The sequence below is a fragment of the Pleurodeles waltl genome, chromosome 8, assembly GCF_031143425.1.
Source record: "Pleurodeles waltl isolate 20211129_DDA chromosome 8, aPleWal1.hap1.20221129, whole genome shotgun sequence".
NCBI lineage: Eukaryota > Metazoa > Chordata > Amphibia > Caudata > Salamandridae > Pleurodeles > Pleurodeles waltl.
The window spans coordinates 1,351,528,060-1,351,555,652 of NC_090447.1; the positions used below are offsets into that span (position 1 = coordinate 1,351,528,060).

At 47.2% G+C, this 27,593-nt stretch overlaps 1 protein-coding gene across 2 annotated transcripts in view; it reads right to left on the reverse strand.

The window, feature by feature from the left end:
- Positions 1 to 27,593, reverse strand: part of DYNC2H1 (dynein cytoplasmic 2 heavy chain 1) — a 1,541,159-nt gene that overhangs the window by 278,411 nt on the left and 1,235,155 nt on the right. For both annotated transcript variants that reach the window (XM_069202358.1, XM_069202357.1), the window contains 2 exons: positions 24,298 to 24,373; positions 13,616 to 13,821 (listed from right to left, as the gene is read on the reverse strand). In XM_069202358.1, coding sequence (XP_069058459.1) covers positions 13,616 to 13,821; positions 24,298 to 24,373 — 282 coding nt within the window. The remainder of the gene's footprint in view (positions 1 to 13,615; positions 13,822 to 24,297; positions 24,374 to 27,593) is intronic.

Below are 27,593 nucleotides of genomic sequence, written 5' to 3' on the forward strand. Positions count from 1 at the left end.
TGCGATGCGGTAATTGGTTATCAAATCACAAATAGGGGTTTTTACATCCTAAAAAGCCCTTTGTGTTTCCAAACGGGACGATTCTGTGGATCTGCCTATTTGTGCCCGGCAAAAAGGTTTTTACAAGTGGGCTATAATGCCTAGCAGTAGGGGTTGTGGGTTAACAACAACATCAGACTATCCTGCACATGAGGAAGGCAAGTTGCCAATGCCAAACTGATTGCTCTTTATTCCAAATGTTTGTGGAGGCATTTATAAGTTTGTGATCACAGCCCTCAACTTGATAGAGATGAATCTGTCAGCATCTATGTTTGACAATCTGAAAGAAACACATCCTGACCCCACAACATATTTTTCTACTGAGGCTATCCTAACAACTCCTGGCAAACCACTCTTCCTTACATATGTGAGCTCTGGACCCTCTGTGACCACTGCAAGAAGCTCATTTGTAAGCACAGGTGAAGAACAAACATGAGACATAACATCCTTGTAACCTGAAATGCTGAAAATCATGTTTTAACAAAGGAATATTTTGCCATGTGTTAAAATCTCTGAGGAAAAGGAAAAGCTTTAATCAGCAAAGCATCCATTACATATTCTATAAACAGGATTCCTCTCTTTAGTGCTCCTTTATTTTTAGAGGATCAGTGAAAATTTCACATTGCATACAGGAAAACTGTCACCTAGCAAGAGGATTAGCTCCCTTTTTACGAAGACATCCTTTGGAAATCAGCGGTATAGGTAAGGGAACACCTGCAGTCCCTGAAACTACAGATGAGCAGCCACTATGACTAATAATTTGGCCAAAAACAGAACCTTGAATAGGTAATGCCCTGCCCTCTAGTACAAACTGTCCTTTAGCTCTACTAGAATTAGCAGCAGGGTGACTATCTGTGCTCAGCCTTAAATATTCACTTCTTTTCTGGGACAAAAAAAGAGACAGTGAGCAGCACCCCATATTCTATACATTTCACTGCACCTCCTCAAACAGCCAGCTCATTGGAAACTTTTCTAGAAGACTTTTTGTGTAACGCTCTGCTTTTGGAGATAGTAGGAAAGCTAAGGTAAATTCTTAAAGAGATGACAGTAACCTTATTCTACAATCTATGAGAGCCAATCTGCACTCTTGCACTCTGACGTTCGTTAACTTGCCTGATCAGAATACCAGACGGCTGTACAAGGAACCGTTTTTTTGGATTGCTGGAGACCCTACTTTGTTTCTCAAATAAACAAGATAAAAAATGCCTGAGCTCTGTCAAATGCAGTACAATATAGATTTGCAAGAATATTATAATACTGTTGTATCTAATTGCAGATTCCTTATCTTAGAATTTCCCCCAGGCGTCGGACTGGATCCGGAGATTTTTCTTCGAGCAATACCCTTGCGTGTCGGTAGATGTCGTCGGTCAACGCTGCAGGCATCGTTGGTGTTGTAGTCGCTGTGATGACATCAGGAGTAGTACATAGATGCTGCCTCAGAGCAGTGACGTCAGTTTCTTTTAACCACTTTCCACGCCAAAGCGCAGAGCCGCTAAGAACACTAAGATTGGTGCACCAGAGCTAAGAACCTGAAGGGAGAATCCCTGTCCCTAGAAATCAGTTTGCAAGCAGGGAGGATGGGTGGTTCGGTAAGGAATCTGCAACTAGAAGTCTCCATTATATGTCTCTACCAGATATTTTGCTACTGAAGGTAAGTAACTTGTACATCTAATGGAGACTTCTAGTTGCAGATTCCTTACACTAGAATAGATACCCAAGCAATGCCATCCTCGGGGTGGGCTGCGAATCAAGATCATACTAGAAAGTCCTGCAGGAACGAACGACCAAAGTAGCCATCCCAATGGACCTTCCCTTTCTTCGCACTGACATACCCGACAGAGTTGATCCTCCACCAGGAAATCATTAGTCCGATTAAGATAGTACACCAATGCTCTTTTTGGGTCCAGACGGTGGAGTCTCTCCTCCTCATGGGAAGGATGTGGGGGTGCATAAAAAGTAGGCAGGATGATGGACTGGCCTACATGAAAAGGTGTAACAACCTTGGGAAGGAAGCCTTAGTGCGCAACACCACTTTGTCAGGGTGCACAGACAAGAATGGAGGTTTGGACGAAAGGGTCCTGAAGCTCATTCACCCTGTGAGCAGAAGTGATGGTAACAAGAAAGACAGTCTTGAAAGTGAGAAGCTGTAAAGGGCAATTGTGCATCGGCTCAAAGGGAGTACACATTACGTAAGTAAGGACAAGACTGAGGTCCCACTGAGGCATGATAAATGGAGTGGGAGGAAATAAATGGGTGAGACCTTTTAGGAATCTATTCACAATAGGAGATTTAAAGAGAGAGGGCTGATCAGGTAACGTAAGAAAGGCTGAAATGGCAGATAAATACCCTTTAAGGGTGTCCAAAGCAGAGCCCTGCTGGGCCAAAGAAAGAATGAACAAAAGAACCTCAGATAGAGGGGCAGAGAGGGGATCTACAGATTTGTTGGTTCACCATGCCACAAATTTATGCCAACGGCAAGCGTATACCATTTTGGTGGAGGGACGCCTGGCTGCCAAGATAACATCACAGACTTTGGTTGGGAGATCAAAGGTCATCAAGTGTCGCTGCTCAATCTCCACGCATGAAGGCGGAGATTGGACAGGTTCGGGTGGAGAACCGTCCCCTGCTGCTGCGACAGAAGATCCGCACGAAGAGGCAGTCTGAGTGGAGGATCGATGGCCATACTCAATAGCTCTGGATACCATACTCTCCATGCCCAGTCCGGAGCCACCAAGATGACTTGGGCCTGGTCACTCCTGATCTTCTTGAGAACTCTGAACAGAAGTGGCATAGGTGGAAAGGCGGAAAGGAGGCCGGAGTTCCATTCGAGATGAAGTGACTCCGAGCGAGTGCCGCCTTAGAAACTCCAATGAGCAAAACAGCTGACATTGCGCATTCTCTGCAGAAGCGAACAGATCTAACCAAGGCTCTCCCCACTGCTGAAAGAGACCTTGCGCCACCTCCGGATGGAGACGCCATTTGTGATCGGCTGTGCATCGACTGCTGAGTTCATCCGCTCTGGCGATGAAGGAGCCCGCCAGATGTTGAACCACCAGGGTAATGTCCTGATGTTCCAGCCATGTTTAGAGGCGTAGGGCCTCCTGACAAAGGGTCCAGGACCCTACTCCGCCCTGTTTGTTGCAGTACCACATGGCAGTAGTATTGTCCGTGAACACCCGCACTACTTTCCTTTTGAGGGAGGGAAGAAATGCTTTCAACACAAGCCTGATTGCCTGGAGCGCCAGCAGGTTAATGTGGAGTCCGGATTCCACCTGAGACCAGAGCCCTCTGATGTCCACCTCTCCCATTTGGCCGCCGCAACCCAGAGGCGACGCATCTGTCACTATTGTGAGGTCTGGTTGGGGAAGGGAGAGGAGTCTGCCTTTGATCCAATCATGGTTTGTAATCCACCATTGCAGGTCTTTTGCAGTTCCCTCCAAGATCTAGATCATGAGGAGAGAGTTCCCTGATGCTGAGCCCCCTGGAAATTCAGGTCCCACTGCAAAGCCCGCATATGCCAACTGGCATGATCTAACAGCAGGATGCAGGATGCCATGAGGCCCAGCAGCCTAAGTCAGTCTCACTGAAACCCAGAATAGAGGCCAAAACATCAGTATCATAACCTGAATATCCTGGACTTGCTCTGGCAGATAAGCCCGAAACTGCACTGTGTCCAGAACAGCTCATTTGAAAGGGAGCATATGTAGGGTGCTGGGTTTTGGTTGCAGTACCTCCCTACTTTGTGTCTGGTTTTCAGATGCAACATTGACTGAAATGCACAAGGTTCCTACTAACCAGGTCCCCAGTGCCAGTGTTCATTCCCTAAAACAAGACACCTGGTCATTTGAGCCCCAACTGACCCGGCCCTTCAGCCCCCTATTAAACCCTAGTAAATGGTACCCCTGGTACCTAGGGCAGAGGTACTGAAGAGGGCCCCTCAGAGCTGCAGCACAACTTGTGCCACTCTGAGGGACCCAGCACCAACCTTATGCAGACTACCATTGCAGAATGCATGACAAGGTGCTCCCAAAATTGAAAACACAACATGGCACGCAGCCTGTGTGCCATGTCCCATAACAGTGAATGCACTATATGTAAGTCACCCCTTTAGCAGGCTTTACAGCCCTAAGGCAAGGTGCATTTGTAGGAAGCTGGCTCTTTATATACTATGTCAAAATGAGTTACAGTGTGCAGAGTCTTAACAGAGGCTCAAGTAGATAATACTAATGCTCTCTTTTGTGGTAGTGTGGTCGAGCAGTTAGGTTTATCAGAGGGTAGTGCAAAGCATTTGTTGTACACACACAGGCAATAGAAGAAGCACACAATTCCAGACCAATGAAATTTTATGTAGCAAAAATATAATTTCTTAATTTACCTTTAGAACCACAAGATTCAAGTTGCAAGTACTTCAATAGTTCCGTATTTCACAGATATATCAATAGCACTTTGTTTGAAATCGTTAAGTTATACAGTTTTTGAAATATTGGCAATTATCTGTTTTAAAAGTTGACAGTACAATTTGCAGAAACAGTTCCTGTGGGGAAGAGAAGTTAGATCGATTTGCAGGTTAAGTACAAAACTTACAGTTCATGTCTCTAGGGATTAAGAAGTCCAGAGGTCGGGGTTCAAGTTAACTCCAAACACCCACCACCAGCAACACGAGTCAGGTCAGTGCAGAGGTCAAAGATGAGGCAAAATTAACATGGGCTCCTACGGGCACCCGGTTTCAGATCTGCAGGCAGGTAAGTACCCGCGTCGTTGAAGAACAGACCTCGGGGGGTTTAGAGGAGCACTGGGGGTGGGGAAGGGGTATAAGCAGACACCTAATACACCCTAAGCGGTACAGGGGCAGCCGGGGGACACTCAGAGGCTGCAGGTGAGGTCCAGGGGGTCGTTTTGGGCAATCCACCGGCTAGACAGGGAGGAGAGCTGCCTGCTGAATGTTGCTGCACTGGAGGTCAGGTTCTCCAAGGCCTGGGGGCTGCGGGTGCAGTGGTCTTTTAGGCGTCCGATATCTTCGTCCAGAGCTTTCGCGGTCAGGGGGGTCCTAGGGATTCCCTCTGCAGACGTCGCCGTGGAGGGTTGGAGAGGTCAAACCAGGATGGGCACTTGCTCAGAATCACCTGGGGATCCTCTCTAGCTGTTTGGACCACCTGGACAAGGGCTGTTGGCATCAGGTGCAGATTGGTTAGGACTCACGTATTTGGGGTTCTTGTGCAGGTTCTTTGAAGCAGGAGACATGCCAATAGGGCTGGTGTCAAGTCAGTTGTCGTCTTCCTTCTTGTCTGCTGGGGTTTCAGCATAACAGTCCTTCTTCTTTCTTTTTAGGTTGCCAGGAATCTGGAGAGTTGGGTTCAGGGAAGCCTTTAAATACAAGATTTAGGGGTGTTACAGGGTTCAGAGGGTGGTAGCCAATGGCTACTGTCCCTGAGGGTGGTTACACCCTTCCTGTGCCCACTTCCCTATGGGGAGAGGGGCACAAACCTAACCCTACTGGTCCCTGTAGTCCATACCAAGATGGAGGATTCTGCAGTGAGGGGGTCACCTCAGCTCTGGACACCTTAGGGGTGGTCCTAGCTGGGATGGTCACTCCTCCTTCTTTTCCCTAATTTTCCCACCAGACTTGCTGCCAAAACTGGGGCTTTGTTTGGGGGCGGTCAAATCCACTAGCTGGAGTGCCCTGGGGCACCTTAACCTGAGGCTTGGGCCTTTGAGGCTCACCGCCAGGTTTTACAGTTCCTGCAGGGGAGAGGTGTGAAGCACCACCACCCAGGACAGGTTTTGTTTCTGACCACCGAGAGCACAACATCTCTCACCCCATGTGGTCAGAAACGTGTCTGAAAGAGGCAGGCTGGCACAGACCGGTCTGTCCTGCACTACCAAGTTGGCTAAAATACAGGGGGCATCTCTAAGATGCCCTCTGGGTGCATTTTTCAATAAATCCCACACTGACATTAGTGTGGGTTTATTGTGCTGAGAAGTTTGACACCAAACTTCCCAGTATTCAGTGAAGCCATTATGGAACTGTGGAGTTCATAATGACAAACTCCCAGACCATAAACTCAATATGGCTACACTGCACTTACAATGACTAAGAATGGACTTAGACACTGTAGGTGCATATTGCTCCTGCAGCTATACCCCAACCTGTGGTATAGTGCAACCTGCCTTAGGGCTGTAAGGCCTGCTAGAGGGGTGACTTATCTATGCCACAGGCAGTGGTTTGTGGGCATGGCACCCTGATCGGGGTGCCATGCCGACTTTGTCTTTTTCTCCCCACCAGCACACATAAGCTGCAAAGGTAATGTACTTGTGCTTGGTGAAGGGTCTCCCAGGGTGGCATAATACATGCTGCAGCCTTTGGGGACCTTTCCTGGCCACAGGGCCCTTCGTATCAAGAGTACCTTTTACAAGGGACTTAACTGTGTGCCATGGGTGTGCCAATTGTGAAAACAAAGGTACAGATTTTGGGAAAGAACACTGGTGCTGAGGCCTGGTTAGCAGGATCCCAGCACACTTTCAATCAAAGTTGGCATCAACATTAGGCAAAAAGCGGGGGGTAACCATGCCAACAGTGGCACTTTCCTACAGCATTATATTACGTGAAGGCATGTATGCATGAGCAAATAGGCCCCTGTGATGCCTCTGTCGGTTCTGAAACTTAGTAAGTGAACAGGGAAGCCAATTTAAATGAATGTGCTGGACACTGGTCATTATGAGTTCCCCAGCTACATGATGGCTTCTCTGAACCCTGGGAAGTTTGGTATCAAACATCTCAGAATAATAAACCCTCACTGGCGGCAGTGATGGATTTATTAAAAAATACACCTAGAGGGCACCTTTGAGGTGCCCCCTGAAAACCTACCCAGCTATTGGTGTGTTCACTCACAGGTCCAAACCAGTACAGCCACCTTGGACCGACTTCTGACCCCCTTAGGTGAGAGCCAGCGCTCTTGGAAACCCAGAACAAAGGCCCGCTCTGGGCAGAGGTGTGACCTCCTCTCCCAGATAGGATGGACATTCCAGGGCTTGGAGTTCAAAGGCCTTTCTGTCTTTCTAATGCTAACCAGTTCTCTCCAGATGGTGGAGATAACCAACCCCCCTGTCCCGACCCCACTTTTGGTGGCAGCACAGGCGGGAAAATTTGTTAAATTAGGAGGAGTGCCCTTTTCATGCGAGTCCCACCCCTAAGGTGGACTAGCTGAAGTGGACACTACTTTTTAAAATCCTCCATATTGTTTGGAAGGAAATAGGCGACTAGGGTTAGGGTTATGCCCACTGTAGGAGGCTGGCTCAGCATGGTGTACATCTATGGTGTGACACCCTATACTGAGTCCAGGCAACCCTTAGTGATAGTGTTTTTCTGCTTAGATAACCAAAGCTCTCCAGGGGTAGGTGTGGAGAGCAGCTCAGGCTTATCAGGGAGGAGTGTAAAGCACTTACAATACCACAGTAGTCAGTCAGTGATGTTCACACAAGAGAGAACCACACCAAGTGTAAAAATAAAGTATATTTATTATAACACTAGTACTAGCCCAGCCACACACAGAAAATATACTTAGAAACAAACAGGAAAATCATAGATATGCATGGTGCCTTATTTGGAGGGGTGAGGGGGAAACCTGATTCTAAGAAAGAGGTATAAGAATGGAGGTGCCCAACCAAGGTAAATGTGTTTAGGATCCCAGGGGCTGGGGAGTACGAAATCACCCTAAGTAAGTAATGGAAATCCCCTCGGAGCCTGTGTGCAGAGGTGTTATCTAGCCAAGTGTCCCATAGGACATCCACGAGTTCTCCCATGTCAGTTGCCGGATTGCATAAGGGGTAGTGGTCAGCAGAACGACTATCAAGCACTGGCAAATGCAAGAAAAAGCTGCAAGGAAATTTGCAGGATTTTGGGGACCAGCAAGGTCCAAGCGTCTTGATCCTTAGAAGGGAGTCAAGGCTGACACTCAGCAAGCACGAGAGCCAGCAAGAATCACTGGACCCCCACAGGTACCCACTGGCAGCAGGCACAGGAAGTCGCAGGCAGGCCTCAGTAGTACAACAAAGAAGGAGTAGAAAGGTGGATTTTGTGGTTGGAGTTGCAGAGTGCTGGAGGCTGGGGCGTCTTGGAGCTCGAAGGTCTCCTGGAGGAAGAATCAACAAGCCTTGGTAACAGCAACAGCCACAGTGCACAGGGGTGCCACCCCAGTGGCCACAGCAAAGGCCCATTGTCTCTCAAGTTGGATGAAAGACAAGTTGGACCTGGAGGGGACCACAGAACCACCACCTGTGTTGCAAAGCCTTCTTGATGTCAGTGGGACAGCAGGATCCACCAGCCGGTTGTTGTCCTTGAGGTGCCTGCGGATGCAAGTGAGTTACTCCTTCACCCCAAGGGAGATTCTTTCTTGCTTCCTGGTGCAAACAGAGTCCATGGGACCCTGGAGGATGCACAGCCACGGATGTTGCAGAGTTCTTGCAGGAGCTGGAGAAACAATGTTGCAGTGAGAGCCCTCCCAGCTGCATACAGTCTTGTTTCAGTTCCTAAGGCAGACAAGCAGCGGTTCCGGAGGCCAGGTTTGCAGAAGAGTCTTGCAGAGAGTTCCTCTGTAGAGTCTTGCTCAACAAATCTAGGGTCCCACCCTCAGGTGAGACCTTAAGTAACCCAGAAAGGGGGTTGGACGCTATCTACGGTGACCCACCTATCAGAGGGGGTCAGAGACATCATCCACCTGGCCTAACCAGCCAGATGCTCCCAGGGGCCGCTGCCTACCTTGTTTTCAAGATGGCAGAATCAAGCGGCCACCAGGCAGAGCTCTGTGCATCTCCTTACGGAAGGAGCTGGAGAGGGGGGGTTTTCACTCCCCTGACTTTGTGTAGTTTTGCACCAGAGCAGCAACCGGGGGGTCCCTGCACTGGTGCAAACCGGTTTATGCAAGGACGGCACCAAATGTGCCCGTCAAAGCAGTTTGGTGGCGCTCAAAGGCCACCCCACCCCAGCCCAGCCCAGAGACATCCATTTCAAAGGGATAGGTGGTCACACCTCTTCCCTACAGGAAATGCTTTGTTCTGCCTTCCCCTGCTCGAGTTAGGTGCATCAGCAGGAGGTCAGAGCAGTGTCTGCAGCAGCACGGGCTGGCATGCAGACCCTGCAAGGCTGTACAGGCAGATCTGGGGATCCTCTAAGGAACCCGCAGAGTACATAATATCACACAGCTAACACTGGAATTGGTGTTGCTGCATGATTTCAACATGTTTGATACCAAACATTCCTAGGTTCAGTGAAGCCATTATGTAGTTGGACTACTCGTGTCCATTACATACCTTAAAATTGCATCCCTGCACTTACAAAGTCCACGGAATGGAGTCTGGGGTTTGTAGGGGCACCTCTGCTCATGCAGGGGTACCCTCACACTCATGACCATGCACCCTGCCCTTGGGCTGAGGGCCTACCACAGGGTGACTTACAGTGTCAAAGTGCAGTGACTGTGATATAAGGCAAGCCTTATTGACACAGCTGCAATGGCAGGCCTGCAGACATAGTTTGCATGGGCTTCCATGGGTGGCATAATACACGTTGCACCCCATGGGAGATGCTAGTGTACCAATGCCCTGGGTACCTAAGTACCATATACTAGAGACTTGCATGGGTGCACCAGTATGCCAACTGTGGGTTGTAAAAGTTAGCATACAACCAAATTTAGAGGAGAGATTGCTGACACTGGGACCCTGATTAGCGGGATCCCAGTGTACTACAGTCTGAACACAATGACACCAGGTAAAAAGTGGGGTAACTATGCTAGAAAGATGCTACTTTCCTACACCCATTTCCCAGCAGAACTGGTCATAAGGAGGGTGTAGTAACCCTCAAGGTGGTCAGCATATTGGCAACAGCCTGGCACTCCCTTTAACACCCCTACATTGAGTTTATAGGTGGCACCCCTGAACCCTAGAACTCAGATTCTTGATGACCTAAGAGCCGGACACTACAGAGTTGCACCATCACAGAAGACTACAAACACCAACTGACTTGGCCCGGGCCCTACAGGCATGTTTGCAGCCATCAAAGATCCTGCGCAAAAAGACAACCTGTCCTGCAGCCCAGTGACCTCCAAAGCTTCGGGAGGACTGCCTGCCGCCCACAGCTTGACAAAGATCAAAGATCAATATCTGCTGAGAAAAGCGGACCTGTTCAAGAAGAAAACAGCTTTAAAAGACAAGAAGTCTGCCCTGAAGAACTGCGATACCGCCTTCAGACCCACCTCTGCACCTGACACTCAAGGCTGAAGTCCAAGTGGCCCACCGGTCCTGTGAAGGTTCCCAAGTGATTCTGAGTCCAAGTCCACCATGGGCTGACCCCTGCCGGATTCTGCCTCAAAGTGTGCAACCTCAACCAGAAGATTCCCTCTAACCGCGACCTGCCTTGTAAGCTGTTCCCGATGCCAAAAGTCACCCCTGCACCTGGAGCCCCTGGGCAACTGGACCGATGGTGCTCCTACATCCCCTAGCATCTGAACTTACCTGGGCAGCTGTGGCTTTTCTTCATTCAGCCTCCTGGCCTGCAGCCTTCTTGCAAAAGTGATCTCCCCCTTTAGTTAACATTGGGCGCCTGAAGCTGTGTTGGCACTCTCCACCCAGTCGTCCCTGTGCCGCTGAGAGTGTAAGTTTGGTGCTGCCTTTTTGTTTCCCTTGTACTTACCTCAACCCCAGGAGATCCGCCCCAACACTGCTTTACTCACTGGTAAGCAGCGCATCTTCGTTCACCCCCAGTTCCATTGGTTAACATTTGGCACCAGACTCCGAATTTGGCCTCTACACCAGGCCACCCCTGTGCCGCTGTAGGTGCACTCTTGGTACTGATTTAAACCTTGCCTGGTGTTTACCTAAAACTATGAAGACTGGATTTGTAAGTTGTGTACTTACTAACTGCATTCTTGTTTTTCTCCCATAGGTTAATATTGCTGAACTGAAAATTTGCACTTTGTTGAATTTAGAAACTGAAAAGTATGCTTAAAAAACTACTTAACTTATTACAAAGTTCTTGGGTTTAAAACGTATATAAAAATAAATTACATTTTTCTAAATTTGTCTCAGATTTATTCTTTGAGTGTGTTTCTCATTTATTGCCTCTTTGAGTACAACAAATGCTTAACACTACAATCTGATAAGCATAACTGCTCGCCCAAACTACCACAAATAGAGGAATAAAAAACACTAGCTACTTCTCATATCGGTGCCCTTTCTATGGCTCTCTTGGCTAAGACAACAGTAACTTCCTCTCAGAGCAAAGTATTGTGATCCTCCGCAAGCCGTTCATGTGGCTGCAGTATTGGAGGAGGAAAGGATTGGAAAGGCAGAGTGTAGCCCTTCTGAATGATTTGCAGAACCCAAGCATCCAATGTAATAGACTGCTAGTGGAGAAGATGATGTTGAAGTCTCCCTCCAACTGGGCAAGCATGGTCCTGCAGAATCAAAGTCTGAGGCCTTGGAGGGTGCAGCAGCCAGGGGTTGGGTGGCGGACAACTTCTGGCTTTTAGACCCTCTATATCCAAAGGCTTGACACCCATGTTCTCGCATAGCTTGGGGAGCTTGCGCAGGACAGTGGCTGGAATAGAGCTGGCACGGTGGTACACCCCTTCCATGGCCATGAAAGGGGTGAAAGGCAGATGGTGGGTCGCTGAGAGGCTCAAGGTCTTAAAGTGCTCTAGTGCTGAGTCTGCCCTCTCACCCAACAAGCAAGTTCCATCGAAGGGCATGTCCATAAGATTTGCTTGGACATCCCCCAAAAAGCCAATTGTTCTCAGCTAGGAGTGGTGATGTGAGGCCACTGCCGACGTAACCTCTCTGTCCAGCGAGTCAGCCGTATCCAGGCCACACCTAATGGTGAACTTTGCCGCATCTCTCCCAACTTTCACTGCTTGGGAGAGGATGGCCTTGGCCTCCTTCGGGACCTGTGGCGCACTTGCGCCACCATATCCCATAAGGTGTGCGGGAAACAGCCCAATAAACACTCCTTACCAACAACAATGCCAGGATGGTGGAAAAAAATATCTTCTTCCCAAGTTGGTCCAGCCTTTTGGATTCCCTGTCCAGGGGAGGGGAAGGGAATGCGCAATGGGAAGTGTAGGCTTGGACTACCAAGCTCTCACTGGTGGGGTGCTGGCTGAGAAAACCAGAGTCACCCAGTGGAGAGCGATGGTGGTGGGCAATTGTCCTTTTTACAGGAGCCTGTATGCTGGGTTTGGGCCAAGTTCCCAGCAGGACGTCAGTATGTACTTCAATAAAGGGCAAAAGGGGTTCAGAAGATGCTCCAGAGAGGTCTGCCCCCTCAAATATGCAGCACATGGCCTCTTCCTCTTAGAAATCTTTTACTTGAGCAAGAGTCGCTCCGGCTCCCGGAAAAGGAGGGAGGCGCAGAATTGGACCTGGCATCAATTCCACAGAACCGTGCCTGGAACGCCGATGTACCGAACTTGCACGCTGGCTGACAGACGAGGCAAAGTCAAAGTCTGTTTAGACTTCTTCTTGAATCTCTTCCGAGTGCCGAGATGACCTTGAGTGGGAGGAAGAGGACCTGGGTCTCCTGGAGTGGTGCCGCGACCTTCTCCTCGACAGGGGCTGTGACCTTCAAGGGATCATGTGGGAAGGCATTGAGACTACCGGGCCACAAGCAGCTTTAAGGACCACACCCTCAAAGCTTCTGGCTCCATGGCCCAGCAGTCCGAGCACAACTTAGAATCATGGTCGCACTCGAGACACCATAGGCAGACAAGGTGGGGATCTGTAACCGACATGGGACAGTGACAGGTGCCACACGGCAATATATGTGCCAGACATAGAAACCACGGACTAAGATAGAATCTCTAACATAAGACAAATCATGCTTTGAATCATCACCAGGAATGGAAGCTCATAGTGCATGATAGAAACTCAGACCTGAGATGAGATTCTCCAGGGGTGAAGCACCATGGAGACAATGGGTGAGGCTGGTTCACCATAAGGATGCCTGCTTGAGATTGCATGACTGAAAAAGTGGCTCCTGGGTGAAAGTTAGGTATAAGTCCCCATAACAGGAGGAGTGCAATTTCTCCTTAGATGCAAGCTATGGCTTGTAAGAAGCCCTATAGTTGTTGCTTTGTATAATATATACTAGATAACTGTCAATGCTGCCCCGGTGTTAAACTGTAAAGGTGCTCCCACATGGTTGTGAAATGTCAGATTCAGCCCATGGAGCTGGCCTTAAGGTTGAAAGGACTGAAAAAGTGCAGTAGAGCAAGTGTGAGACTTTGTTCCTGTTGTTATTATAGGCTTCTGAGAAGGCTTATCTTAAAGCCTAGCCTCAGCAGCAAGGAAGTTTCCAAACAGGAAAGGGTCATGCTTAACATCCCTACTTAAAGACCTTGTTGGGGTGTCTCCAATTTTCCCAAGATGACATAAAAGTACAACAGCTAACAGACCCATATTCAAGCTAATAGTTTTCCATTCTTTTAGAAAAAATAATCCTTTTCCTACTGCTAAATTGTAAAGGCGAATGTCTGATATGTAGACTAGAAAACATTGTACTGACGGGTGAGAATACATAATTTCTACTTACCAAAATGCTGCATGAATTGGGTAGTGAAATTGACACTGGAAAAGCAGTATGTCCTCTATGGTGAGATGCACCGATCACTTCTGAATTAAAAAACTGCTTCAAGTATGACCGTAGGACTCTGAGATCAAAGTGATTATCAACACGTCCTCCGTAGATGGCATTTTCCAAAAGGCCATGCACAAATTCCCATTTGTGGTCTTTTGCACCTGCGAATTGTAAAGTGTTGAGGAGATTTAGATTACCATTTCAAATGTATATGTTAAAATATTCTGAACGTGTTTAACTAAACAGTCTACAAGGCCGAAACTGGTCTAGGTTTACTTGTGTTTTTAATCTTTGATAGCGATCACAGGAATAATATTCACACATAGAAGACCATAGTCAATTTTATCAGTAATACAATACCAATCTACGCTAACTTTGAAATAAGGTCACCTTGACTGGGTTACTTTACAAACAGAGGCGGTGCCAAAATTTCTCTGGCAATGCATTCCCTCAAGGTGTTGCCTGGGCACTGCTGCACCGTCCCAACGAGGAGCACAGCCCGATGATGAAGCATGCCACAATTGGTGGGTTAGGGCTTGTGCTCCTAAAAAGGAGCTACCCTTGATGATCAGGTTGGGTCCAGAACTGTAATACAAGCTGGTTTACTGAGATTGCTATGGAACAGCACACCTTTTTGTTTTGATTTATATTACAGAGAGGATGTATGTTGCATCCCTCCCTGCTCCCTCTCAATTTTTGTAGATCAAACAAGCAGGTCATCTGGTAAACAGAAGACTTCTGAGACACAAAACAACACTGTAAATAACTAGAACAGAAATGGAGAACCAGCCATGACACCACCGAAAGAACCACCTAAATGGCTGCCCTCAGACTCTATCACCAGTAAATAAGAGACACGACGAAAAAAACACTAGTGGACCCCAGTGAAGGAAGCTCCAATATCTGCAAGGAGATCTTCTCGATTGTCAAGGATTTCACCTCATCCTCAGCCACTGTCAACAACATTGCTACGCCCCAACAACTCTGCTACAACCTATCCAACTTCTTCCACAGCAACGGCATAAACATTTACAGAAACCTCGCACACCAACCTAACCCCAGAGAACTCTTAGCTAACGTACTCACCACCAACCAAGATGGCCACCTGGACCACTCAGTGGTCTCAACATACCCATGCCCCCCCGCATCTACAACCTGGGAACATCAGCACTACGGTGTCCCACATCATTGACACCTCCACCATGTATGCCTCATTCCTAGATGAATGAAAGCTAGCAAAAATCAATGCCCTCCTCAAGAAGCGCACAGCTGACCTGAATTAACTGAGCAATTTCTGACCCATCTCCCTGCTCCCCTATTCAGCCAAAGTTATTGAGAAGACCATCAACAAGCAACTCACAACCCACCTTCAACTTCACCATCTTCTAGATAACACTCAGACAAGATCCTGAAAGAAACAGCACTGAAACAGTACTCATCTAGGCCACTGACGACATTTGAACCATCCTGGATTGAGGAGAAACAGCAACCCTCATCCTTTTCCACCTCTCCACAGCCTTCAACACTGTCTCCCACAACACCCTCATCAGAAGACTCCATGAGATTGGCATACAAGGATCCACTCTCAAATAAATCTGTTCCTTCTTAAAGGAAGGGACCCAAATGTTCAGGATGCCACCTTTCACATCAGAGACCAAGAAACTGATATCCAAAGTACCACAAAGATCATTCGTCAGCCGCACCCTTTTCAACATATGCATGACACCGCTCGCCAAAATCATCCGATCACAAGACGTCACCATCATCTCTTTTGCTGATGACACCCAACTCATCCTCTCCCTGATGGACAAAACCACCACCAAAACCAACTTCAACAACTGCATGATCATGGAAGCAGACTGGATGTGAACCGACTTCCTAAGGCTCAACTCTGACAAGACAGAAGTACTGGACTTCAGCAACTAGACCTCCCCCATGGAACTCCACCTGGTGGCCATTGGAGATAGGACCAAGACCAACACCCACAGAACATGCAAGAAATCTAGGAATCATCCCAGACAACAAAGCTCACCATGACAGCTCTAGTCAGCACAGTATGCACCTCCAGCTTCCACATCCTAAGCATGCTGTGAAAGACCTTCAGAACACCAGATAGACCCATCATGCAAGCACTCATCACCAGCAGGCTGGACTAAGGCACTACTCTCTACACCGGAATCTCCAAACACCTCCTACTCAGACTCTGCCGCAAGACTCATACTCAACCTCGCAAGCCGCACCCACATCACACTCCACCTCAGGAAACTTCACTGTCTCCCCATTCTCAAGTGCAGCCAATTCAAACTTCTCATGCACACATACAAAGCCCTACACAACACAGGACCAGAATACCTGAACAGCCGCATACACTTTAATCAATCAGCCATACGCCTACGCTGTTTCACTCTCACACACTCGCTACATCTGCAAAAGCAAAATTGGATGTCGCTCATTCTCTTACATCTCACCTAAGACATGCAACAGCCTCCCTCAGCACACCAGAACCTCCTCCTCACTTCCTAAGTTCCGTAAGAAGCTGAAAACCTAGATCTTCAAATATGCACCTTGGGAAACACACACCTACACACCTGCCCAAGAGCCTGGATAGCCTTTGGGTGGTTAGTGTGCTATACAATCAACATAAAATAACACAACAACAATACAACCCCAGTCATGGCGCACAACAAGGAAACATCTCACATACAGGCCACTCTATGAACCAATACGTTTTAACCAAGCACACCTCAGCAGAGTAGAAAGCACTATATAATTGCAACTACAACATAATACTGTGTTGCACGGAAATACAAGTGAGATCAAGAAGAAATGGACCTGATCTAACACTGAATAAATTAACTCCTCCTATTTTGATGGATTGTAACCAATAACAGTGCGATTTTCCTTTCTGTCTGATGTAAGGTAATGGTGCCAGGCTATAGAGCCCTCACACATTGGCACTGCTGTCTTCACACCAAACAGCCCCACAAACATGAAGAACCTTCACAAATTGCCAGCACTGTTAAAATGCAGCTCTGCCTCTCCTCCTAGGGCCCAGGCTCCAACCTAACTGCAAAAACTGCATCTGTTCGGAAGAGAAGACTGGCAGCTAAGGCTAGCCAATGTGTTGCAATAGGGATACTGGGGTCAAAGTCCTAGGCCACTGGTTGGAAGGTCTTATCAACTTTTGGGACTGGAGTAAAAGCTGGAGTGACCTCTTCGGACCGCAGTGAATACCAACATCATTATACCTCCTCTTGCACTGTGTCGTGACTAAGGTCACAGTGAAGCTGCAGGCACTCCTGGGAGGTAGAGAGGTGAGATTGGGCCCTGATCTGCATTTGCCAGCTGGAGTGTGGAACTGTCAGCGCCAGCTGAGGTGTCCCTTCTCTTTTACATGACCCCTAATATTTTTGTTTGGTATGAACCTAACAAGATTAGCTAATTCAGCACTGTGAGAAAAGTACAAGTTACTAACCTGCGGTAACAAAATATCTGGTAGAGACATATTCTAGTTGCAGATTCCTTACCTTTGAATTTCCCCAGGCGTCAGACTGGATCTGGAGATTTTTCTTCGAGCAGTATCTCTGTGCGCCGTCAGGTGGCGTCGGTCGACTCCACGGGTGTCGTGCTCACCGTGATGACGTTGCGGTCGTATATAGGCACCACCCCGGCGTGCTGATGTCAGTTTCTTTTCACAACTTTCCACGCCAGTAGCGTGGAGCCATGAAGAACACAGAATGGTGCAGCAAAACTAGGGCCCTCTGTGAAAGTTCCTGTCCCTAGAAATCAGTCAGCAGTAAAGGGAGGATTGGCGGATCGGTAAGGAATCTGCAACTAGAATATGTCTCTACCAGATATTTCGTTACCGAAGGTAAGCAACTTGTACATCTGATAGAGACTTCTAGTCTCAGATTCCTTACCTTTGAACAGGTACCTGAGCAATACCATCCCCAGTGGTGGGCCTGAGAACCAATATCACACCAAAGTGCAGGACCGAACGCCCAAAGTAGCCGTCCCTTCGAAACTGATTGTCAAGGCAGTAGTGCTCGGGAAAAGTGTGCAGAGATGCCCACATTGCTGCCTGACAAATATCCAGGACTGGAATGCCCCGTGCTAGCGCTGTGGAAGCAGCAGTAGCTCTGGTGGAGTCATCACGCAAACCTTCAGGAGGTTGCTTTTTAGCCAGAGCGTAGCACATTTTGATGCATAAGAGTGCCCATCTTCAAATGATCCTCTTCTGCACCACCTTCCCCTTCTTTGCACCCACATATCCCACAAAAAGTTGATCGGCCACCCCAAAGTCTTTGGTACAATCAAGACAGAACGCCAACGCTCTTTTTGGGTCCAGACAATGGAGTCTCTCCTCTTCAGGCGAGGGATGTGGGGGTGCATAAAAGGTAGGCAAGGTGATGGACTGTCCGACATGGAAGGGTGTCACTACCTTAGGTAGAAAAGAAGCCCTCATGCAAAGCACCACTTTGTCAGGTTGTATGTCAAGAAAGGGTGGCTTAGATGACAGAGCCTGGAGTTCACTACCTCTGCGGGCAGAAGTGATGGCTACTAGAAAGACAGTCTTTATAGTTAAGAGCCTTAGAGGACATTTGTGAAGCAGTTCAAACAGGGTACACATAAGGTAAGTAAAGACCAGGTTGACATCCCATTGGGGCATGATGAATGTGATAGGAGGAAAGAGATGTGTGAGGCCTTTAAGAAACCTCCCAACTATGGGAGATTTAAACAAGGCAGGCTGATCAGGTAACCTTAAGAAAGCAGAGATAGCAGAAAGATATCCCTTAAGAGTGCCCAAGGTAGAACCCTGCCGGGCAAAGGAAAGAATAAAGAGAAGAACTTGAGAGAGAGGAGCAGATAGAGAATCACCAGAATAGTCAATGCACCATGCCACAAATTTCTTCCAACAACAGGAAGGACGCCTGGCTGGCACGATAACGTCACAGACTTCGGGTGGCAAGTAGAAAGACGTCAACTGCTGACGCTCAATCTCCACGCAAGAAGTCGCAGAGTTGACAGGTTCGGGTGGAGGACCTTCTCCTGCTGCTGCGACAGAAGACCCTCCCGAAGAGGCAGTCTGATTGGAGGAGCTATGGCCATGTTCAAAAGCTCGGGATACCAGACTCTTCGTGCCCAGTCTGGAGCCACCAATATTAGTTGGGCCCAGTCAAGCCTGATCTTCTTCAGAACTCTGGGCAGAAGTGGTATTGCCGGGAAGGCATGCAGGAGGCCTAAATTCCACTTGTGACGAAAAGCATTGCTGAGCGAGTGCCGCCCTGGAAACTACAACGCACAAAACAGCTGACATTGCGCGTTCCCTACAGAGGCAAACAAGTCTAACCAAGGTTCTCCCCACTGCAGGAAGAGACCTTGCGCCTCCTCCGGATGGGGACGCCATTCGTGGTCCACCATGCATCGTCGACTGAGTTTGTCTGCTCTGACATTCAAGGAGCCTGCCAAGTGGTGAACCACCAGGGAAATGCCCTGATGTTCCAGCCAAGTCTAGAGATGAAGGGCCTCTTGACAAAGAGTCCACGACCCCACTCCGCCTTGTTTGTTGCAATACCACATGGCGGTGGTGTAGTCTGTGAACACCTGCACTGCTTTCCCCTTGAGGGAGGGAAGAAATGCTTTCAATGCTAGTCGAATTGCTTGGAGCTCCAGTGGAGTCCGGTTTCCACCAGAGACCAGATGCCTCTGATCTCTGCCTCTCCCATGTGGCCACCCCATTTCAGAAGTGAAGCATCTGTCACGATCATAAGATCTGGTTGAGGAAAGGAGAGGGATCTTCCCTTGACCCAATCCTGACTCGTTAACCACCACTGCAGGTCTTTCGCAGTCCCTTCCAAGATCTGGACCTTGTCAGAGAGATATTTTCCTGATGTCTCGCCCACTGGAACTTCAGGTCCCACTGCAGAGCCCGCGTATGCCATCTGGCATTTTGAAGCAGGATGCAGGAGGCCATGAGAAGCCTCAAAGTCATTCTCACCGAAACCCAGGACAGAGGCTGAAACATCGGTATCATAGCCTGAAAATCCTGGACTCGCTTTTCGGGAGGATATGCCCAAAACTGCACAGTATCCAGAACAGCTCTGATGAAAGGGAGCGTCTGAGAAGGAGTCAGATGAGACTTCGACACGCTGATAGTGAACCCCAGCAAATGCAAAAGGTTCGCCGTAGTCTGGAGGTGGAAGACGACTGTCTGGGGCGATTATGCCTTCAACAGCCAATCGTCGAGGTAGGGGAAGTCTGTGACCCCTAACCTGTGCAGATGAGCTGCCACCAATACCATCACCATCGTGAACACCCGAGGGGCACTGGTAAGGCCAAAGGGGAGAACAGTAAACTGAAAGTGCTCGTGACCTACCACGAATCGTAGGTAACGCCGGTGTGGTGGCAAAACGGGAATGTGTCTTGTAAGTCCAACACTACCATCCAGTCTCCGGGATCCAGGGCAGATAGGACCTGAGGCAATGTCAACATTTTGACCTTCGCTTTTTTTTAGGAAGAGATTGAGGGACCAAAGATCTAATATAGGTCTTGGACTTGGACTTCTTTGCGCAGAAGCGCCATATGATCCTCCGATATCTGACTGTATGAAGGTGGCATTGCTGAGGAGATGTCTCAAAGGGGAGGGAGTAGCCCCTTCGGACAATTTGGAGTACCCACCTGTCCGAGGTAATTGCATGCATTGGGGCAGGTGATGGTGTATCCTGCCACCTACTGGCTCCTGATGTACCTGCGGACTAGGAAGGCTTGAAGGCTGAGGAGGGGGCGTGGTGGACTGGGCGACCCGCTAGCTTCCTGATCCCTGGGAACGTGGGATCCCGCGTCTGTGGCCGCGTAGAGGCTATACAGCATGCGTGGTTCTGTGGCAAGGGGGAAAAGGATGCGGTTGGGTGCCCCTTCCGCAGCCACGAAAGGAGCATAAGGCGTACTGCTGGGGTCTAGGTGCGGGCGCGAGGCCAAGGGACTGGGCTGTAGCTCGGGAATACTTAAAGCGCTTGAGCGCCAAGTCCTCCTCGTCTCCGAAGAGATGTGTGTCATCAAAGGGCATGTCCATTAAGGATTGCTGGACATCCCCCGAAAAGCCACACATTCTCAGCCAGGTGTGGTGTCTCAATACCACTGTCAATACAACCGATCTGCCCAGAGAGGCGGTCATATCCAGTCCACAACAAATCATGAACTTACCTACATCCCTCCCATTTGTTACACCTGGGACAGGACAGTCTGGGCCTTGTCAGGAACTGCAGGCAGCACTTGCGCGAACGAATCCCAGAGAGTAAGGGAATAGCGGCCCAAAAGGCATGCAGTGGTCACGGACCGCAGCGCTAGACTGTTGGAAGAAAACAACTTCTTACGCAAATTATCCAGTCTTTTTGATTCCCTATCCAGGGGTGCGTCAGGGAATGCGCCAGATGAAGAAGAAGAAGTAGAAGCCTGGATGAAAAGGATCTCAGGCGTGGGGTGTTGGGCCAGGAATTTCGGGTCTGACGGAGCAGGCCGATGGCGGTGGGCAATCATCCTATTCACAGGCCCTTGTGCTGGGTCTGGACCAAGTACCCAAAAGGATGTCTGTCAGTGCTCCATTAAAGGGTAAAAGGGGCTCGGAAGAGAAAGACGTCGGTTAGGATGTTAGGCCTACCCTCCACAGAAGGAAGATCGAGGTCCAGGACATCAGCCGCCCTTCTCACCACCATAGATTAAGAAGCACCCTCCTCCGTAACCACGCTAGGAGGAGAGAGCATACCAGTGTTAGGAGCTGTGTCTAGACCACTGGCATCACCCAAATCCTGCACCCAGTCCATTTGTGGGTCAAGCTGGTACTCTAAAGGGTCCAGCGACCCTTCCATACTCTCCCCATATCAATACCCACAAGAATAAGGGTCTGGATCAACCCTGGGCCCAGGAGAGCCAATAGAGAACAGAATCTGCATCGATCGACGTCGTTCCGGCTCGGGGTCGTCGGGTATGAGGATGGGATCGAAGTTGATTGTGGGCCCAACCGACGTCAGGACGGATCCCCGATTGGATCCAGAGGGGCCCTCTGAAGCCGAGGCAGAAGCCAACGGCTTTGAAACCGAACAGACCGCAACTGACTCACCTGTGCCCTGAGGCAGAGGTAGCCTCTGGTTCTCTTGTTAAAATTCCTTGGAAACGTTGCTAAGTCCCAGCTTTTCGGGTTAGGTAGGAGGTAAACACTCTGACACTTATTTATGAACCCCTGACCTTAGGAACACCTCTTGGGGCTCAAGATTCACTCAGAGGAAAGTCACCAGCAGAGTACAGGACGAGTCCAATTGGAACTGGTCAGCTGGGCTCATCAGGAAGGCAGACTTCATGCAGTCTTTGTGTCCCTGTAGCTTAACAGGGGGACGGCCAACTAGCCCTTGGAGTCCACTCCTTTGTTCTGAGTTCACGTTGGAGCAGGTCCAGCTCTTGGGGTTTATGTCCAAAGGTTACAGTAGATGCAGCACTCTTTCTGAAGTCAGGGTTCAGCAGGTGCAGCCCTACTTCTGTCTTCCTTTTGTTCAGCAGTGTTCTGAAGAAGGTATCCAGTGGTGTCACTTTTTGCCTGGCACTAAACTTGTGGGTGAGGGTGACTTGTTACCCAACAGAGAAAAAGATTCCACTATCAGCATTACCTACTTTGACATCACGTCCTGGGAGTTGGCACTACACAATCCCACAGTGCCCTGCTCTGCCAAAATCGTGCATGGCAGAATCTTTCTATCCTTGGTTACAGCCGGAGTGTGACTATTGAAATGAGGAACTCTCCTGCAAGACCAACTCTGGGACAGGTTTTCCTCTCAGTGGGATTGGTGCCACTCTGTCTTCTTGGACACTGGCACAGCCAGGTGTTGTGGTGAGTTATAGCTGCCTGTGACAGGGACCGCCCCTTTGAAGGTTGTACAGTTGGTGACCACATCTCCCAGTTCATCTGTCAGGTGAAGGTCACACCTCCTCTCACCAAAGGCGCATCTGTTCCCTTCCCCAGGAGCCATTTACACCTCAGAGCAGGCTGCTAGGTGACAGTTGGTGGTTGTCTTTGAAAGGGCTGCAGGAGGCTTTATGCAGGAAAATGCCAACCTTCTAAAAGATGCATTTTAACAATAGTAACTTAAAATTCAACTTTGTCATCTGATTGGATTTTAATCAGTGTGACTTCTTGCACCATGGTTCCATCTATTTCCAAACCAACGTTATGCATTATAAGGTGTTATAATGTAAACTAGTGCCTTCCTACCTTTTAAATACCATGCACCCTGCCACTTGGGCATTTTCAGCCCACATTGGGAGTGATTTATAGGTAACAGAAAGGAAGGTTTATGCCTAGAAAAGGGTTTATTTTGCCTGGTCGAATTTACAGTTTTAAAACAGTAGTTAGGCTGCACAGGTGGCCCTGAAGACAAGCTCTAGGGAGTCACTTTAGTGGTGGCACAGTAGATGCTGCAGTCCACTAGTGATATTTAACTTACAAGCAGTGGGTACACAGAGTACTATATACTAGGGACTTATAGGAGGTTAAATATGCCAATCAGGGATTAGCCAGTTCTATTACGTTTTTAGGGGTCAGGGCACATACACTGGGCTCTGGATGGCAACACTTCAGTGTTCACAAATCCCTACACCAGCATCATCAGTGCAAAAACTAGGGGGTTAACATGCAAAAATTGACCTTTTCTTACAAGCATGTGTTGAAGTAATCTGTTCACCAGACAACTTCTGATTTCATCAATGTGATCTAATTATTTCACCTTTTTCATGGTTGCAAAAGAAGTGTTTGTAACACCCATTATTTAAACAACCAAAAATCTAAGTTAATTGGGGTTTGCTCATTTACCTTTTCTGCATGTATCCAGACATGCTTCTATCCATCAGACCTTCTGTTCATCTACACACTTCTTCACCTGTACATCCTTGGACTTACTAATCCATCCATCCTCAACTCACTAATCTCCCTACCTTTACCTCATTTATGAGTTCGTCCTAACACCCATTTAGCTGAAGATTCTTAAATTCATTAATCTATGCATCCATCCTCCCTCCTGTTCATCTATCAGTCTACCCTCCCACTATCACAACGTACACATACATACACTCTCTGGCTTTCATCCACCCTCACAATCATGTTCATTTAATTCTACATGGTCTCATCCATCAATTTATCTATACACTCACTCCAAATCATACACCTGTGCTCATACTCTTTCATCCATGAGCTATGCATTATCAGTCTGATACTCAATTAACTGTTTATTCAGCAATACTCACACATCCATCCATCCTCAGCTCTTATCCACTCCCACACAAACACTCATCAATGCAAACATTTTCACTTAGAAACCTAAAATACATTTTTTTAACTAAGAAAAACAACATTTTAATTTTAGACAAACATGTTCACTCAAAACAGATTTTTTTAAAGAGTGTTTAAGGTTCCACGTATGAAACAGACAGACATTGCCAATAATTGTTTGAGAAGCAGCTCATTAAGTATGAACTTTGGGATGCTCACATTATACATTTAATAATAATACAGCAATACACAGCTACCCAACATTTAAGATACTTCAGTACATAAAATCATGAAATGAGACATACATTATTGCTGATGAGTTTACCTTCAAAAAGTCTGTCGATAATGTCATATCCCGCACGAAGATCAGATAAGGAAAATTCATAAAATTTGGTCCAAGCCTAAAATAAATCATGCACGGAATAGACAGTATAAATGAGTTCAAATACCGTGAAAGATGAAAATAACATACATACATAACATATATATAAAATACATGCATATGATTTTACTATGAATGCCATTTATAAATTATGCACTATCAGATCATTATGCGATTGTGGCAAAGTTCAAAGTATTGCTTGTATTGGGAATAGCGAAGGAGGAAGTGCTAGTCAAAGGTACCTTTTTTAGCACACATTATTGATGTAACCAGGGCACCAAACAACTTTTGAGTTTTCAAGGGTATATATTATTAGGTTTTTAAATAAAGGAAGCATTTGTTCAACCATGATGAGTACCCTCAACCTCACTACTCTGAGTGAAGTGACAGACTAACAGTTATTATTGTCCATATTAGAGAATACAAAATAAACTGAACCAAGAATACCCAAACCAAAACAGTCCACTGAAACCCAGAGCCCAGTTCCAAGCATTCTATAGGTGCCCCCCAGAGGTAGATAAAGGAACACCCCTGTGTTCACATCTACAACGTTAGCGCTACATGCACATTATTCCTCAGTGATATTACAAAGTCCCAAAATATTCCACGTAAAACTCGTTTACAGCATATGATCTCCTTATACTGCAAGGTTGTGTACAACACCAACCGTAACCAAGTCACCAACCATAATCAGGTCATTACAAACAATTTGTAGGAGTCATGCTAGTGAGTTAACTTCTCCGTAATCATCAACTGGCAGATCTTATCATACAATTCACCCAAGGAAGGGATTTGTACTGTACCTTATCCAGTCAATAAAACTTGTTTAAAGATCAGCATCAAATACACTGCTAAATTGACCAGGGTAGTGTGTGACACATGCCTAAATTGGGCAAGGCAGACCTTGTCCTACATGCAAAAGACATCTAGGGATCTGAAAACTCACAATTTTATCCACCACATTCAATAGCTCAGACCAGTACTGAGTGAGAAGCCTGCAGTCACTGGGTATATGAAGCAATGTCCTCCTGTGACCAAACCTCCTTTAGCAGTGATCCAACTTACCACCATCCATTACTTTCACTTGTGCAAGGGAAAATATCACATGAAGAAATATTTAATAATGAGACCAGTTCACGAGTGCTCCTGATGGTTTGAAACGCCCCAGACCATCTCTATGAAGTCATCACTACTAATATCTATTTGCAAATGATTTACCATTGTTGAATGGTAAACCGAACCTGACTGCTACCTTTGGCTATATCCAAATTCCTTATACCCCTGACCACAAATGAGTCCCTCCAGGAGATCTTTATAAAAATGACTTAACTGTGTAAGAAGACAAGAGGTGCTTAGCTTTGCTAGCATTTGGTATTGCATAGACATCTCCAAGATCCCACAGCTGAGCATGTTGCCCACTTTTTTAACTGCAGCCCTTTTTCCACCCTATGGATCTATCTTTATTTATTTCGGAGGTGAAGCTGAGGTTGCTGAACAGCAGCATAAACGGGGAGAGAAAAATCCAGGCTCCTCTTGGTGCTCTACTCTCCCAGTCCCATGCACCCAACATATCCTTGGCAACAGCACTCTATCCAAACTGATAGGATGGTCTGTCATTGCTGTTCTGTATACAGCCCACAGCTGTACATTAGCTGATAAGTTTCTTATAGAGCACTACTAAATCTCCAAATGTGATCTGTGCCACTCCACCAATTCCCACAGCCATGTGCAAGAATATATTTAGGCATGTCAAGGGAAACAAGTCTACCTTCCTCCCAAAAACAACTTCATAGAGATGATAAGGTTCCCGCACCCCGCCACACAAATTACCCATAAAGATCAACATAAGATGAAGTCAAATAAACACCCATGTCATTAATGGTCTCAGCAGTGTATCAGAATATTAACGGCTCCCCAGGCGATAGTTCTTTACCATCAGTCACACTTTAATTTTAAGAGTTGAGAGTATTTATGTTTTAAGTAATAAAAAGATCATTCTTATTCATCACATGAACATTACTTGAAATGTATTAAATACTTTCTTTGGATAAGGCAGCTGCAACCGTAAACTGTCTCTTTGCAGCACCATGCTCTGGGTAGCATTAATCTGAACTTATTCGCCAAAGATTGCAATCAAGAGTAGGTTCTTGTGTATCAGTTAATCTTTGTGTCTTCTGATGAGAGTATGCCATTTACCCTTGTATATCAGTTACTCTTCATGTCTTCTGTTTGGAGTATGCCATTTACCCCATGATCTCGATGTGATAATTTTTTGCCACTTACAATACACATTTGGGTATCAGAAAAAAGCTCAATTATACTAATGTATACTGTTGTATCTCAGGAGTCCTTATCACACAGTTTTGCAAGGCATGCATTTGGCACACCACTAGAAGATCAAAAATGGTGGTCTTTTAGGAGCATAATGGTCAGCATCCATATATAACCCCCTACCTACATCATGTAACTGAGACCATGACTAACTGCAAATATACAGTACAACACGTTCATTATTTTTCTGATACTCCTTAACATATTTTCTATGAATGGATCATCTAAACTAAATTGGAATGTATCCTTATTGTATTTTAAATTGCAGTTATATTAACTACACAAGTACAATAAAGCACCAACATCTCATGAATTCTTTAAATCTCTCTGTTTCCTGAGTAGGAATGAAGAGGTCAAATAAATGGTAAGTACTACTTCTAGTGTCTGTAGGGAGCTGGTGTCTGGTTGCAGTACCCCTCCCACACCTTTTGCCTGGTTTTTAGATGCAACTTTGACTGAAGTGCACTGGGTTCCTGCTAGCCAGGTCCCCAGTGCAAGTGCCCCTTTTCAAAAACAAGACACCTGGTCACTTGATCACCAAGAGACCAGGCCCTTTAGCACCTCTAAAAGTCACTAGTAAATGTTAGCCCTGGTACATAGGGCATGGTTACTAGGGAGGCCCCCTCAGAGCTGCAGCACAACTTGTGCCATTCTGAGGGACCCAGAAGCAAACATATGCAGACTGCCAATGCAGGCTGAGTAACAAGGTGCTCCCAAAATTGAAAACGCAACATGATACACACACACATCCCCTAAAGGACTGATAGTAATATCTGTAAGTCACCCCTTCAACAGGCCTTCAGCCCTAAAGCAGGGTGCATTATATTGCAAGAGAGGGCATATAAGCATGAGCAAATATGCACCTACTATGTCTCAGTCGATTCTCAGATCTAGTAAGTGTGCAGGAA